This window comes from Euleptes europaea, chromosome 20, assembly GCF_029931775.1.
Source record: "Euleptes europaea isolate rEulEur1 chromosome 20, rEulEur1.hap1, whole genome shotgun sequence".
Taxonomy (NCBI): Eukaryota; Metazoa; Chordata; class Lepidosauria; order Squamata; family Sphaerodactylidae; genus Euleptes; species Euleptes europaea.
In genome coordinates this window covers 5,872,945-5,888,330 of record NC_079331.1, presented here as the reverse complement: position 1 = coordinate 5,888,330, position 15,386 = coordinate 5,872,945, and the positions used below count along the sequence as shown (strand labels likewise).

At 52.6% G+C, this 15,386-nt stretch overlaps 1 protein-coding gene across 2 annotated transcripts; it reads left to right on the top strand.

Moving 5' to 3' along the window:
* SCAMP2 (secretory carrier membrane protein 2) lies at positions 1 to 14,585 on the top strand. 2 transcript variants are annotated; one of them, XM_056865943.1, is made up of 9 exons: positions 1 to 127; positions 5,275 to 5,355; positions 5,942 to 6,031; positions 8,357 to 8,474; positions 9,504 to 9,632; positions 10,252 to 10,411; positions 12,337 to 12,438; positions 13,325 to 13,442; positions 14,439 to 14,585. In XM_056865943.1, the coding sequence occupies exons 1-9, from the start codon at positions 71 to 73 to the stop codon at positions 14,583 to 14,585; spliced, it is 1,002 nt and encodes a 333-aa protein (XP_056721921.1). In that variant the 5' UTR covers positions 1 to 70. The 2 variants fall into 2 exon arrangements, with proteins under 2 accessions (XP_056721921.1, XP_056721922.1); XM_056865944.1 differs by lacking the exons at positions 13,325 to 13,442; positions 14,439 to 14,585 and adding an exon at positions 12,617 to 12,668 and having other exon boundaries at positions 50 to 127.
* Positions 14,586 to 15,386: the final 801 nt, after the last annotated feature.

Genomic DNA, 15,386 nt, shown 5'->3' with positions numbered 1-15,386 from the left:
CAGGAAGCGGACCGGGGTGAGAGCAGGTGCGGCGGCCAGAGGCGGCGGCGGACCGAGCCCGGAACCGGCCATGTCGGCCTTCGACACGAACCCCTTCGCGGACCCGGTGGACGTGAATCCCTTCCAGGTGAGGCCGCGGCGGCCGCTAACGGTCTTCCTTTCACTGCGCCGGGTTTGGGGAGGGGGGTGTTTAGGGTTGAGGAGGGGCTGCGCGCGCAGCTCTCTCCCCCCCCGAGGGTGAGGCCACGCCCTAAAGGAGGGGAGGGGACTGATCCTTCTCGCCACGCCCCCTGATTGGCTCCCGAGCTGGAAGGGGGTGGGGAGAAGGAGAAAGGTGTCTCTTGTCAATCAGTGGTTCGGTAGGACGCCCTAAGTTGCAACTTAAAGGTTCAGCCCAGAAGAATCATAGAGTTGGAAGGGGACCCCCCAGGGTCATCTAGTCCAACTCCCTGCACAATGCAGGAAATTCACAACTATCTCTCCCGCCCACCCCCCCAGTGACCCTTACTCCACGCCGAGAAGAATCATAGAGTTGGAAGGGAACCCCCAGGGTCATCCAGTCCAACCCCCTGCACAATGCAGGAAATTCACAACTATCCCTCCCACCCCCCAGTGACCGTTACTCCACGCCGAGAAGAATCATAGTGCTGGAAGGGAACCCCCAGGGTCATCTAGTCCAACCCCCTGTACAATGCAGGAAATTCACAACAATCTCTCCCTCCCACCTCCCCAGTGACCCTTACTCCACGCCGAGAAGAATCATAGTGCTAGAAGGGAAGCCCCAGGGTCATCTAGTCCAACCCCCTGCACAATGCAGGAAATTCACAACTATCCCTCCCACCCACCCCAGTGACCCCTACTCCACGCCGAGGGGAATCATAGAGTTGGAAGGGACCCCCAGGGTCATCTAGTCCAACTCCCTGTACAATGCAGGAATTTCACAACTATCTCTCCTTCCCACACCCCCAGTGACCCCTACTCCACGCCGAGAAGAATCATAGTTGGAAGGGAACCCCCAGGGTCATCTAGTCCAACCCCCGTACAATGCAGGAAATTCTCCCTCCCACACCCCCAGTGACCCCTACTCCACACCGAGAAGAATCATAGAGTTGGAAGCGACCCCCAGGGTCATCCAGTCCAACCCCCTGCACAATGCAGGAAATTCACAACTACCTCCCCTCCCACACCCACCAGTGACCCCCCCCCCCTACTATTCAGTGGAACAGGCTTCCTTGGGAGGGGGTGGGCTCTCCTTCCCTGGAGGTTTTTAAGCAGAGGCTAGATGGCCATCTGTCAGCAATGCTGATTCTAGGACCTTAAGCATATGATGAGAGGGAGGGCATCTTGGCTATCCTCTGGGCATGGAGTAGGGGTCACTGGGGGTGTGTGGGGAGGAGGTAGTTATGAATTTCCTGCATTGTGCATGGAGTTGGACTCAATGACCCTGGTGGTCCCTTCCAATTCTATGATTCTATTAGGGATAACCTCTTTTCCTGCACTGATTTTGTCTCATTGCCTCAAACAGGTAACGTTGGCATTCCTTGCCACGTGTTTATTTCTCCCCTGTTCTAAAATTCCAGCCCAGCTGCATTGTTTTGTACTAGGAGGAATTTGGCAGTTAGTTCCAGATGTTATCATATCTTGTAATACTCTCGGTGATTGACTGAAAAGGTCTTTCTCATGGCTTGTGATCTGCCTGAGGTTTCGGTGAAAAAGGCAGGCTGCAGATAATAATGCTACATCTTTAGTATCTTGAGAGGAAATGTTTGAGCTAGGTACAGAGGAAATAGGGCAAGAAAACTTCTGTCCCCTTAGGGGAATTCCAACAGGTTCATCTTTTCTCTCTCTAGCAATCCGTACTTTATTTTTTCAGAGGGTGGCTGTTGATCTGCAGTAGAACAGCTAGATTGGAGTCCAGTAACATTTTAGAGACCAACAAGATTTTCAGGGTACGAGCTTTCGAGAGTCAAAGGTCCCTTCATCAGCAGCACAGTCTTAGTGTTCTGTCTGTAGTAGCCTCTGCAACCGCATTCCTGCAAACCTTCTGGTGAAATTAAATCAAAAAAGTTTCCGTCTAGACATTAGGAAGAATTTTCTAACAGAGCAGCTCCTCAATGGAACAGGCTTCCTCGGGAGGTGCTGAGCTCTTTCCCTGGAAGTTTTTAAGAAGAGGTTAGATGGCCATCTGTCAGCAAGGCTGATTCTAGGACCTTAGGCACATCACGAGAGGGAGGGCATCTTGGGCATCTTCTGGGCATGGAGTAGGGGTCACTGGGGTGTTGGGGGGGAGGTAGTTGTGAATTTCCGGCCTTGTGCAGGGGGTTGGACTAGATGATCCTGGTGGTCCCTTCCAACTCCATGATTCTGTGAATCCATCCTGTGAAAGAAACTCTTTACAAACGGTTCTTGCCGGTATGCGCATGGCTTCTGCTTTTGCTGCAGCGGGTGTAGAGGAAGCTGTTGAAACTCTAAAGCAGCGAGGGGGTGACATTGCTGTCGCAACTGTGCAAAGGCCCCAAGTGCATCTGATGCGAAATGAGTTGCATTCGCTGGTTTTAACCTTGCATGCCGGCTCTGACGCAGGGCCCGTGTCCCTCCGCTATCATGACTTCTTTTTCCACTGTGATGTTTTGGATACAGTGTTCAAGAGGAGCAGGCATTGTCCTTTCTCGGCAGCCGGGAGGGGAGTGAGACGCTCTGGAATTCTGTTCGTTCCCAGGGTACGGCTTTGCCGTGTGAGTCAGCTGTCTTGGCAGGCCCGCGCATCTTTTGAAACGTACCTTTGTTTGCCGAGGGAGTTAGCCGGCAGCTCCCAAACCAACCTCATAATCTCAGTGGCCGGGGGTCAAGCACCGACGGGTGTCCGTAATGGCGCAGTGGCACCGCAGATAGCTATTAGGTGGTGCGCACCTGCCCATTCTGGGCCTAGTCCCTCATGTGGAACTTGAGTTTAAATCTCTTTTCAGTGTAAACAGAGTATGCAGTTTGTGAGCTCCTCCGAGGATTTCCAGACACGCCCAAAGCCAGTGAGGGCACAGAGAGCTTTCCTGTTCTCACTCCCAACTACCTTTAACTTCACAGAGCAAGCTTGGTTTTGTTCTGCTTAAATGTGAAAGTGAAGCATGGTGTAGTGGTTAAGAGCGGTGGCTTGGAGCGGTGGACTCTGAACTGGAGAACCGGGTTTGATTCCCTACTCCTCCACGTGAGCGGCGGAGGCTAATCTGGGGAACTGGATTTGTTTCCCCGCTCCTACACATGAAGCCAGCTGGGTGACCTTGGGCAAGTCACTCTCTCCCAGCCCCACCTACCTCACTGGGTGTCTGTTGTGGGGAGGGGAAGGGAAGGTGATTGTAAGCCGGTTTGGGTCTCCCTTAAGTGGTAGAGAAAGTCGGCATATAAAAACCAACTCTTCTTCTTAATTGATCTGCTTTTTTGGAGAATATAATCAAAAGTAGGTGCAAAGATTTCACACCGATGCCACTGGAAAATAGGAGATCCCAATTTTTAAGTGTGCAATAGAACAATTTAACTTGCAAGGGGGTTGTCCGCCGCCTCTTCCGTGGCAGAATCAAGTTCCCTTTCTCAACATTGTTCCTTTTGCGGGAAGGCATTTCACAACTTCACCTTTCTCCTGCCCTGTTGGACCTCTACAGCCATATCTACCCGTTACTGTTGTGTGTGGGATCAGCCTGACTCTTTTTGCGTGTGTGGGGGAACCTTTGCGAGGAGTCACCCTCCTAGCTTGGGATCTTCCCATTTCTGGTGCGGCAGCCGCCTCCGGCGTGCGCACTGAGAACCTTTTCAGGTTCCATAGTTTGTTTCCGATTACTTCTGTTTGCCCCACATCCTCAATTCTGCGAGGCAGAGGAGTCTAGCTGCTGCTTTCACCTGTTCTCGCTTTCCCAGTTCGCCGGCTTGCGCAACCGCATGACGGGGCAGGGAGTGTCGGAATCCAGCCTGTTTGTCTGACGTTATTCATTAAACGGGAGCCCCGCTGAGCACGCCGAGACAGGAAAGCTGGGACGACACCCGGGGTGGATCCTGCCCCTAGAATTAAAACCGCAGCACATCTCCCTTGACCGGCCCTGTGAGGTTTTGTTTGCCAGGTGCAAATGCCGAGGATTTTTGGCGCGCCGAGGTTTCCTCGACAGGGTGTGGAATGTGCAGAAAGAATGAGTTATTTTTATCTGAAAATAGAAAACCATCAGAGAAGGGAGACAATTTCCAGCATGGCACCTGTGGACACCGTTGAGCCCACAAATGTGGGGTCTGGAATGGAATGGGGGGGGACAGGGAGATTGGTGTCACTCCCTGTTGGATGAGTGACTGGCAAAGCACTGAATTCATTCCAGGATGCACATCACAGTCATGCTCCCTCGGCCTGGCCCTAGACACGGACGTCCTTATCTCCCTGGGCTTGGCAGCCTCTGCTTGTGGCACATGCAGTAGGAGTAAGCCTTCCCTTTTTTAAAAAACGGTAGCCATGCTGAGTCTGTTCCTAAAAGCAGCGTGCCAGTCTGTTCTGTGATTGAACCCATCTTTGCCGTATGCTTTTTTGCAATCATGCCCTCTGCCCATCCTCAGTACTGCACAGGGGCTCAACAAAGTGCTGGGGACCCTGATTTAGAGGAAGCGATAGAAAGATTACATTGGTCAGTTGCTTTTCCTTAAGACCCTGGCACAGGGGTGCCCATGGGTGCCATGGCACTCACCAACACTTTCCTGGTGCCTGGTGAGTGTTTTCGGAAAATGGGCAGGGCCGGGTGGGGCTTTTGCCTGCGGCATCTCTGATTCGCCATTGGAGATTTGATGGGCTGTGCAGATTTGTAAAGGCTGCACTGCCGCCACAGCACAAGGATCCGCACTGTGTGACGGAAGGTAAGCTGAGGCAGCCGTGTTGTGGCTGGCCCCGCCTCCTGAGGCAACCGTTTTGAGGCTGCATCAGAACGCAACAATGTCCGCAGGCTCAAAACGTTTGGGGCCTACCTGCTTGCACACCCAGGTGTGGATTCTCCCTGTAAGGCAAGGGTTCTCAACAAGGGGGGAATTCCCCCCTGGGGTGGAATTTTAGGGTTCTGGGGGGGCAGAATTGGGACCACTATTCAGCAAAGTGCAAATTATTTGGAATGTGCCTTTTGAGATAGACTATTTTGGGAAGGGGGGAATTATATTCTGAACAATGGTGAAAGGGGGGAATGGAGCAAAAAAGGTTGAGAACCACTCCTGTAAGGCATCGATATTAAATCATCTTTATAACCCACCTTTTGCTTTCAGGATCCATCGGTCACCCAGTTGGCAAACGCTAACCAGGGAGGCCTGGATGAATTCAACCCCTTCACTGAGAGCTCTCGGCTGGTAAGTTCTGCCTTGGATCGGGTCCCGTGGCAGTGGCTCTGGCAGGCACCTCGGAAAGGTCTACTCAAGAGTGCAGGACGCTGAACTGTTATGCCTCTTTAGAGCCAGTGTGGTGTATGGTTAACAGCGGTGGTTTGGAGCTGTGACGTCTGATCTGGAGAACCGGGTTCGATTCCCCTCTCCTCCACATGAGTGGCGGAGGCTAATCTGGTGAACTGGATGTGTTTCCCCACTCCTACACACAAAGCCAGCTGGGTGGCCTTTGGCAAGTCACAGCTCTCTCAGCTCCACCAACCTCACAGGGTGTCTGTTGTGGGGAGGGGAGGGGAAGGTGACTGTAAGCCGGTTTGAGTCTCCCTTAAGTGGTAGAGAAAGTCGGCATATAAAAACCAACTCTTCTTCTTTATTTCAACAGTATGCAAGACAAAAGGAAGGCCACTAGAGGGGAGGGGGGAGCGTTGGCACTGTGCATCTTGGGAGACCCGCTGAGGAACGCAGTCACAGTTGCAGAACCGGGCGGTGCATGGATGCGATCAACCTTTTCTTCTGACCTTTCCCTCTCTCTCTCTCTCTCTCTTCCTCCCAGACAAATGTGGCTCAGACCACTCCGGCGACGCAGCCCACGGGGCCTTCGCAGCCGGCCGTGCTCCAGCCGTCCGTGGAACCCACCCCGCAGGTATCGCGCCCCTCCCAAGGCTCAGGTGTCTCTCCAGAGAGAGAAGCCGTTCTGCGACTTCCCCCAGTGGGCAGCCCTACTGCTAGTCATGCTTAGCGCTGTGTTTTTGTGGCGGCCCCCAGTGGCCAGGGAAGGCATTGCGACTCTTTCCCCAGTTTTACGGCTCTGCGGGTGGCGGCCAGAGGAAAGGAAGCTGCTTAGCTGGATCAACCTGAAATGTTTGCCCCCCCCCCCCCGTTCAGCCCTTGAAGCGGGCCACATTCCCACAGCCTTTACAGTCCCCTAGCTTGTTTGTGCTTCCCTCCAACAGAGCACTTTCTCTCTTGTCACTAGACGATATGAAGGGGTTTTATGTGGCCCCACTTTCTCTGCTCTTGGCCTCTTGTAAACGTCTGTGTCCTGCATTCACATGACCCTCCGTCCGTTGCTCATTGTGACCCATGGCACCAGACCTCCTGTGTCTTAGCTTCTGGGTTCCCCTGTCCCCTCCCTCCAGTATTTCACCAGCCTCATACCTTGGCGACTACCCATCCGATGGCATGGAGCTCGGCTAAAGATCTCCCTTTTCCGATTAGACCTTTCACTTCTTCCTCATAAAACGACTGCTTGTCAGCATTCTAGTGCTGGCTCTTTTCTTACCATTCGTTTTAGTGAAAAGACCGATAGTATGGTGTAGTGGTTAAGAGCGGTGGCTTGGAGCAGTGGACTCTGATCTGGAGAACCGGGTTGGTTTCCCCACTCCTCCACACAAAGCCAGCTGGGTGACCTTGGGCTAGTCACAGTTTTCTCAGCCCCACCTACCTCACAGGGTGTCTGTTGTGGGGAGGGGAAGGGAAGGTGATTGTAAGCCGGTTTGATTCTTCCTTAAGTGGTAGAGAAAGTCAGCATATAAAAACCAGCTCTTCTTCTTCTTGCTTTTAATAAACTTTGAAAGGGGGGTGTTCAAATGCTTTTAAAAATAATGTACTCCCGTAACCTGTTAACAATGCGAGTGACTTAGTTTCGTCAAGTGACCGGAGAAGCCCCGTTCCCACGAGCCTAGACATAGCGTAGTTGTGTGTTGCAGTTGCTGCTTAAACAGGCCAGCAAGTACCTGACTCCTAAGTTCATCTCAGCAAGCTCAGAAGGTTCAGAGAGGCAGAGGTTGCTAGGAGAAGACGCCAGCTCTCGGAATAAGCACCAGGTACAAAGGGCAGCGAAAGGGTAGGGAAACTAGCAGGAAGGTAACGGCGTTTTTCCCCCGTTTTATAGCAGCCACAAGCGGACTTTTCCGCCTCTTGGCATGCAGCTGACAATCTCCCAGGGTTCCTTCTGTTGGAAAAGATATTCCAACACCCTCCACTTTCAAATTGGGGGGGGGGAGGTGAAATTCCCATATTGGAAGCTGCAAAGCATGGGTCTCCAACGCAAATGTCTATGGGCGCCATAACATCTGCTGACACCTTTCCTAGCACCCACCAAATGTTTTTAGAAAGTGGGCCCGTTGGGGCTTTTACCCAGCAAGGCTTCTGACCAACTATTGGAGATTTGATTGGCTGTGCAAATTTTTAAAAAAATGTTTTGGTGGCCGCCGCCACCACAGCACAAGGATCTTCACTGTGTGACTAGTTAGAGCCAGCGTGGTGTAGTGGTTAAGCGTGGTGGTTTGGAGCAGCGGGCTCTGAGCTGGAGAACCGGGTTTGATTCCCCACTCCTACACACGAAGCCGGCTGGGTGACCTAGACTAGTCACAGCTCTCTTACAGCTCTCTCAGCCCCACCTACCTCACAGGGTCTCTGTTGTGGGGAGGGGAAGGCAATTGTAAGCCGCTTTGCTTCTTCCTTAAGTGGTAGGGAAAGTCAGCATATAAAAACCAACTCTTCTTCTAAGCTGCAGCAGCCATTTTGAGGCTGTATCACAATTCCCAAGGTGCCCGCAGGCTCACAAAGTTTGGAAAACCCTTCTCTAAAGTGCTTGTTCCCAGTATAAGCATGGCCAAAGTTTTGCTACGAGTCATGAAGCGCAGCCCCAAGGGAACCTCCCGATAGCTGTGGTAGGATCCTAATCTCTTGGGCGTCTTTTTTTTTTTTTTTTTGTAAAGCACAAGTTTCTAGACCTCATGATTTCTAGGAGCAACTGAAAAACCATATGATCTCGTGGAACTATCAGAACTCAGAAGGGTGTCTAGGTGATGCTTTTGGTGAACACCACCCTGTCAATTCGAGAATGGTTCTGTTTCTGCTAGCAGCTGCTTCTCGGAACCCTAGGTTTTGCTTTTCTTTTCTTAGAGAAACGCCCTTTGCTCTGCTCTCTTTGATTTGCTTTCCCACCCACCCACCCACATAGGCTGTGGCCTCAGCTGCACAGGCCGGCCTTCTTCAACAGCAGGAGGAGCTGGAACGGAAAGCTGCGGAGCTGGAGAGAAAGGAGCGCGAACTGCAGAACAGCGCGGCGGGCTTCAACCGTGAGTAGCGCCCGTCACTCGGGCTTGACAGCGTCCTGTCTTGCGTTAGGAGCAAGGGGTGGTGCTAGCTCGAGCTTTGACCTGCCCGGGGAAGCCTTTCCAAAGGGTGAACGGTTTGCGCGCAGCGACTCGCCAAACGGTTCCACCCCCTCCCTTCCGCCACGGCAGGCCACCAAAGAACGATCTCCAGTGGCACAGTGGAAGTCTCTATGTCCCCCCGCACGCAAAGGCCGCCTTGCCTTAATCATGTGCGTTTAACGATATTTGTGAGTCCACGTTTTTCCCAGCTGTGGCAAGGGAAACGAAACAAATGAAATACAGCTGCAAAGGATGCATCATGAGCGGGCTAAAAACGATCCCCGTAAAATGCAGAATACAGACCAAAGTCGCCAGCAGACAGAATTTCCAACAGAGCCAAAATAAACCCTCAATGGTGTAGTGGTTAAGAGTGGTGGCTTGGAGCGGTGGAGTCTGATCTGGAGAACCGGGTTTGATTCCCCACTCCCCCAGATGAGCGGCGGCCGCTAATCCGGTGAACTGGATTTGTCTCCCCTCTCCTCCCCACAAAGCCAGCTGGGTGACCTTGGGCACATCACAGCTCTCTTAGAGCTGTCTCAGCCCCCACCTACCTCACAGGGTGTCTGTTGCGGGGAGGAGAAGGGAAGGTGATTGTCGGCCGGTTTGAATCTCCCTTAAGTGGGAGAGAAGGTTGGCATATAAAAAACCAACTCTTCTTCTTCATCATCTCTTTGTGTGCCATGGATGTCTACTTGGCCCACGGATTGCTAATTACCAAGCCCCAAACGTTGCCCTACACAAGTCTGTCTTAACAGGCTGTTCTGGAGCTGAGAGACCTCTGCGCCTCTGGCGGGAGGCTGTTCCCCAGAAATGGGGCAACTCCCAAGAACTCCCGACCATGAGCTGCAACTGAGTGTAACCTAGAAACGTGGAGCAGAGAGGGCAATTGCTTGAAGAGAAGGCCTCAGGACCTTTCTAGAGGCTTTTCTCTTTTTTTCTCTCTCCACGCAGCAAAACAGAACAATTGGCCTCCGCTCCCGAAGCTCTGCCCTGTGAAGCCCTGCTTTTATCAGGACTTCTCTGCGGACATCCCAGCCGACTACCAGCGGGTCTGCAAGATGCTGTATTACCTGTGGATGTGTGAGTTCAAGCGGCCGGAAAAGCAACTTGGTTGTCTGGATCTTTTTGAAAATCAGCCTGGGATCATTTTGAAATAACCATTTTTCTTGTTCAGCTGCAGCTGCTGGGGATTGCCGTTTTGGAGGAGGAGAACGGCAGGAGGGGAGACACGCTCTTTTTTTTTTTTTTTAATTACGCTTCTACTGTTCCTACTATTTTTCTGCTTTTTAAAAAAACCCTCTAGCCTCCAAGCTGGTTTTACTGACACTAGAGGCAAAAATAGGGGTAGTAGGTAGGGTATACACAGGGTTATTTCTTCTCTTCCCCTCTCCATGGTTTAACCTCACTACAGTCCGGTGCAGAAGGTTGGGCCGAGAGACAGAAACTGGCCCCAGGTCGCCTTGTAAGGTTCACAACCGCGGGGGGGGGGGGGGGGGATTTGAACCCGGGTCTCACCAGTTCCAGTCCTAGCGTCACAGCTTACACTGGCCAGCGCAGCATGTTTTGGCAGAGAGCGCACGGGGCCCCGTTTCCTGTCCGTAGCTTTCCTCCGAAAGCTGTCAAGCCCTCCAGCTCGCTATGGGGGGGGGGGGTCCTCCCGCCATGTCTAATTGCTCGTTCCTTCCTCTCCCCCGAGCAGTTCACTCGGTCACTCTGCTGCTGAACCTGCTCGCCTGCTTCGCGTGGTTCACGGTGGTACCCGACAGAGGCGTGGACTTCGGCCTCTCCATCCTCTGGTTTATCCTGTTCACCCCCTGCGCTTTCCTCTGTTGGTATCGGCCGATCTATAAGGCTTTCAGGTGAGTGCCGGGGCCCGGTCGCTGTGTCACTGGCCACCAAGATGAAGTTGCCTAAACATGTTCTCAGGGGCCACAAGCGTAGGACATTTTCCCAGAATGTTTTCAAATATTCATCCCTGTGCCCTAAGTCGCCACAGTCGTCACAGGCCGAAGTGACGGACAAAGAATATGGTATACAAGTTGAGAATTACTCGACTTTAAGATAGACAATGGGGACACTGAAATTGTTGAAGACTTTCTATTCCTGGGCTCCGTCATCCACCAAAAGGGAGACTGCAGCCAACCAATCAGAAGGAGATGGAGACTGGGAAGAGCAGCCATGAAGGAGCTAGAAAAGATTCTGAAGTGTAAGGATGTGTCACTGGCCACCAAGATCAAGTTAATTCATGCCATCGTATTCCCCATTACTATGTACGGGTGTGAAAGCTGGACAATGAGGAAAGCTGATAGGAAGAAAGTAGATTCCTTCGAAATGTGGTGTTGGAGAAAAGTGTGAGGATACTGTGGGCTGCCCAAAAAACCCCCCAAAAAAACCCCAAATCAGTGGGTTATAGATCAAATCAAGCCTGAACTGGCCCTACAATCTAAAATGAGTAAACTGAGGCTCTCGTATTTTGGTTGCATTATGAGAAGACAAAGAGTCACTGGAAAAGACAGTCATGCTAGGAAAAGTTGAGGGCAGCAGGAAAAAGGAAGACCCAACAAGAGATGGATTGGCTCAATAAAGGAAGCCACAGCCCTCAGTTTGCAAGATCTGTCAAAGATAGGACGTTTTGGAAGACTGATTCCTGAGTCGGAAGCAACTTGATGGCACTTAACACACACACACACCGTGTCCCGGAGGGCGGGGTTGGAGTGGAGGATGACATTCTGGGTTGCGCTTATTTCTCCCTCCCAGCGTAGAATTTACCCCTCTCTCTCTACCTCTTATGGTCACTTTTTAAAATGTTTGAGCCCTACCTGTCTGCCAAGAAGCGTTGAGCAGAATGTAAACCTGAATGGCCCTGTGAGGTAGTCTAAGCGTGGCTCGCTCGACGCCCACCCCCTGGAGATTTCAGAGCTAGGCAAGATTTTGATCCTGTGTCCGACTCCAAAATGCTGTTTGCTGATTCCTGGAAGGGTCCCTCCACCACGAGCCAAAACAGACCATCCAATGGCTGTGATCAAAAATAAATCCCTCTGTCACAGGTGGGCACGTGCTTCTTGCTCCATTGTCCTCGCTAACCAGAAGCCTATTTTTGGATGGAGAACTTGGAACCACTTGTGTAGTTGGTTTGCCATTTTCCTCCATTGACAAGCCTTATGCCGTTATGAATGCCCCTGTCAGTTCAGGTGGAAGCGGCAGAAGCAGCCCTGGGGTGCTCTTTGGCATGGGCATAGCGGGCGCTCCCCGTGTCCATCTCCAAACTGGCTTTAAAGACATGGCAGCTCTTCAAGACGGTCCAGTTTACTGCTAGAAGATGAGAATGTAAGAAAGGCCCTGCTGGATCAGACCAAGGCCCATCAAGTCTAGCAGTCCTTTCACATGGTGGCCCACCAGGTGCCTCTAGGAAGCCCACAAGCAAGAAGACATTGACAGCAGCATTGTCCTGCCTGTGTTCCACAGCACCTAAAATAATAGGCATGCTCCTCTGATCCTGAAGAGAAGAGGTATGCATCATGACTGTTATCCATTGTGACTAGTAGCCATGGATAGCTTCTCCATGAACATGTCCACTCCCCTCTTCAACCCTTCCAAGTTGGCAGCCATCACCACATGCTTGGGCAGGGAGTTCCACAATTTAACTATGCGCTGTGTGAAGAAGATCTGGATCGGTTAGCAGCAGAGTCCCGTTATCTTCTGGAACTCGCCCCGGGCCCTGCTTAAGAGGTTCTTCTTGGTTTGCTGCCTGCTTTTGAGAACATCCCTCCATCTCTCTCGACAGGTCCGACAGCTCCTTCAGCTTCTTCGTCTTCTTCTTCGTCTTCTTTTGCCAGATAGCGATCTACATCGTCCAGGCCGTTGGCATCCCCGGCTGGGGGGACAGGTAAGCCCGAACTTGACGCTCCGCCGAGCCGCTGCCGTCAAATGACAAGGCCTCTTGCGGCCAGCTCGCAGTTGTCTCTCAGGCCGCCGTAGCACGCTCTTCTAAAGCTGTCTCTTGTTTCTTTCTTTCTCTCTCTCTCTCTCTCTCTCTCTCTCCCCCTCTTCCGCGGCTTCCGCAGATCCCAGCCGAAGGGCCTCTAACTCCAAGCTTCCTGCTCTAGTCCTTCGCCCAAAAGGCACGTATCTCGCGTAACCTTTCCTTCCGGTTGCCGCTGCCCTCTGTGTTCTCCCCCTGCATGCCGCTAACGACCGTGACAGCCCTTTCTTTCCTCTCTGCTTCTCTTGCTTGACAGAGGCTCTTCTCTTCCCCCTGCTTGGTCTTCTCCGCAACTGAGATTTTTAAAAAAGCAAAGATTAATCTGTTTGCCAGCATGGTGTGGTGGTTCAGAGCGGTGGTTTGGAGCAGTGGACTCTGATCTGGAGAGCCGGGTTTGATTCCCCACTCCTCCGCATGAGCGGCGGAGGCTAATCTGGTGAACCAGGTTTGTCTCCCCACTCCTCCACATGAAGCCCACTGGGTGACCTTGGGCAAGTCACAGCTCTCTTTGAGCTCTCTCAGCCCCACCTACCTCACGGGGTGTCTGTTGTGGGGAGGGGAGGTGATTATAAGTGGGGAAACCAACCCAGTCACGCAATGTCTCAGTGCAACTGATGTACAGATGTATTCCTGATAGCTAAATTGTGAGAGGCGGGTACAAACGTGGTACATCGACTGGCTGCATCCTGACCTGTCTGTGTGGTTGTGTCTCTCTTCCCTTCCTCCCATCCTACCTGTGGAACCTGGCTCCCCGGCCCCTTCACCCGGACCCGCGCCGCCTCTCTCCCAGTGGCTGGATCGCCGCTTTCTCAGAGGTGGGGGCCAACCTGGCCGTGGCGATCATCATGATGGTGGTGGCTGTCTTCTTCACCGTCTGCTCCATCCTCTCCCTCTTCCTGCTGAAGCGGGTGAGTTTGTTCCCTGGACCAAGCCATGCAATGTCTGAATGGTAAAAGGAGAGTTCCTTGGCTTCCTGACTCTGCCAGATAGATGTGACGGAGCAGACTTCCTTTTCTGATGCACTGTTTGACTTGTCCCAGTTCTGACTGCCAATATGGTCGTAGCCACCCAAGATACCCAGTTCTTGAACACGTGAAGCTGCCTTATACTGAATGAGACCCTGAATGAGACCTTCTCATCCCCTGGGACGAAGCCCTGCTGAACGTGGCTGGCCTTGCTTCTAAGGAGACCTGCCTTGAGTGGAGGCTCTGCCTGTCTTGACTCATGCGCTCTCCTGTCTCCAGGCAGAAGTGCCTGGCCTTGGTGGCCCCTGAATGATAAGTCCGTATTGTCTGCTCAGACCGGCAGCTGCTCTCCAGGGTCTCAGGCGGAGGTCTTTCCCATTGCTTACTCACCTGGTCCCTTTAACTGGAGATGCTGGGGACTGAACTTGGGGCATTCTGCATGCCAAGCAGATGCTCTACCGCTGAGCCACAGCCCCTTCCCTTAATATAAGTGGGTTGAGCACATGAAGCTGCCTTATACTGAATCAGACTCTCGGTCCATCAAAGTCAGTATTGTCTACTCAGACCAGCAGTGTCTCTCCAGGGTCTCGGGCGGACGTCTTTCACATCACCTACTTGCCTAGTCCCCTTAGCTGGAGATGATGGGGATTGAACCTGGGCCCTTCTGCATGCCAAGCAGAGGCTCTACCACTCAGCCACAGCCCCTCCCAGTATGAAGCCAGTATGGTCCTAGCAGTCCTCAGATATTCAGTCCTTAGAGCAGCTCTGAGATACTACGTTCTTGAAGCCAAAACAGACCTAGCGATTCTGCGCTGGAGAAGGGGGCAACACAGTGGTTGCTCTCCCCCGTCCTTTCTGAGGTAGCTCCCATCTCCTTTGGCCGAAGAAGGAGAGGTTCATACCTTTCGCTTGACATCTCATCTCCATTCCCCCCCACAGGTCCACTCCCTGTATCGCCGGACGGGAGCCAGCTTCCAGCGAGCCCAGGAAGAGTTCTCCCAAGGCATCCTCACCAACCGGGGCTTCCAGAATGCCGCAACCGGGGCGGCTTCGACGGCCGCTCAGAGCGCTTTCCGAGGGAACTAAACCCCCCTCCCACGAAAAAGGGGTCCTGCGTGGTTGCTCTTTCATCACTCCCTCATCGCTACCGTTCCAGGGTGTGCTTCCCTCATGGGTCTCAGTCTCGAGATGCCGGCGAGAAGAGTTTCCTGGACCCTCCCTCCTGCCTGCATTGGGGTCTTTCTACTGGGAGGAGGCCGGGGTCCGGCCGGGGTCTCGTCTTCTACTTCCTTTTTTGGCTCTTTCCCTAAATCCAAATACATCTCCCTATTTTTAAAAAACTAAATCCTGGATGCGGTCTCCGTTTCTTCCCCTCCCTATCTTCCTTTGTGGTGGGACGGAGCCGGTTTCACTGTTGTTCGCCTCTCTTCCACTTCAGGCTGTTGTGGAGGACGACTTGTTTTTCTTAACGGAGCCCCTTCGCGTGTGCCGTTGGCGTTTGCTGCACCCTTTCCCCCACCACCACCACCCACCCGGCCGTTTTTGTTTTTGTGGGTAAGTTTTAAATTAGTCGCTGACTTTCCACTGCCAGCTGATGAGGGATTTTGGGGTACGTGTTTTGGTGAATGCTTGCTTTGAGCCCAAGGGGACATGAGCCGAGCAATACCCTTTCTTTCCCAACGCCATTTTTCAGTGCGCAACTTTGCCCGGCTAAACGTGAATCAGCATTGCCCGCACCTCCAGGAAAGGTTTGGTTTTTTTTTTGTCTGTGGAATTACCCGCTGGTGGTACATCTGTCACCGTAGCCTTCTATTTGGGGATGACGACATTTTGGGGTTTATTTCTGGACTCTGCGGCTTTTTAGGGGTAGCAGCGTTGAGTAACTCA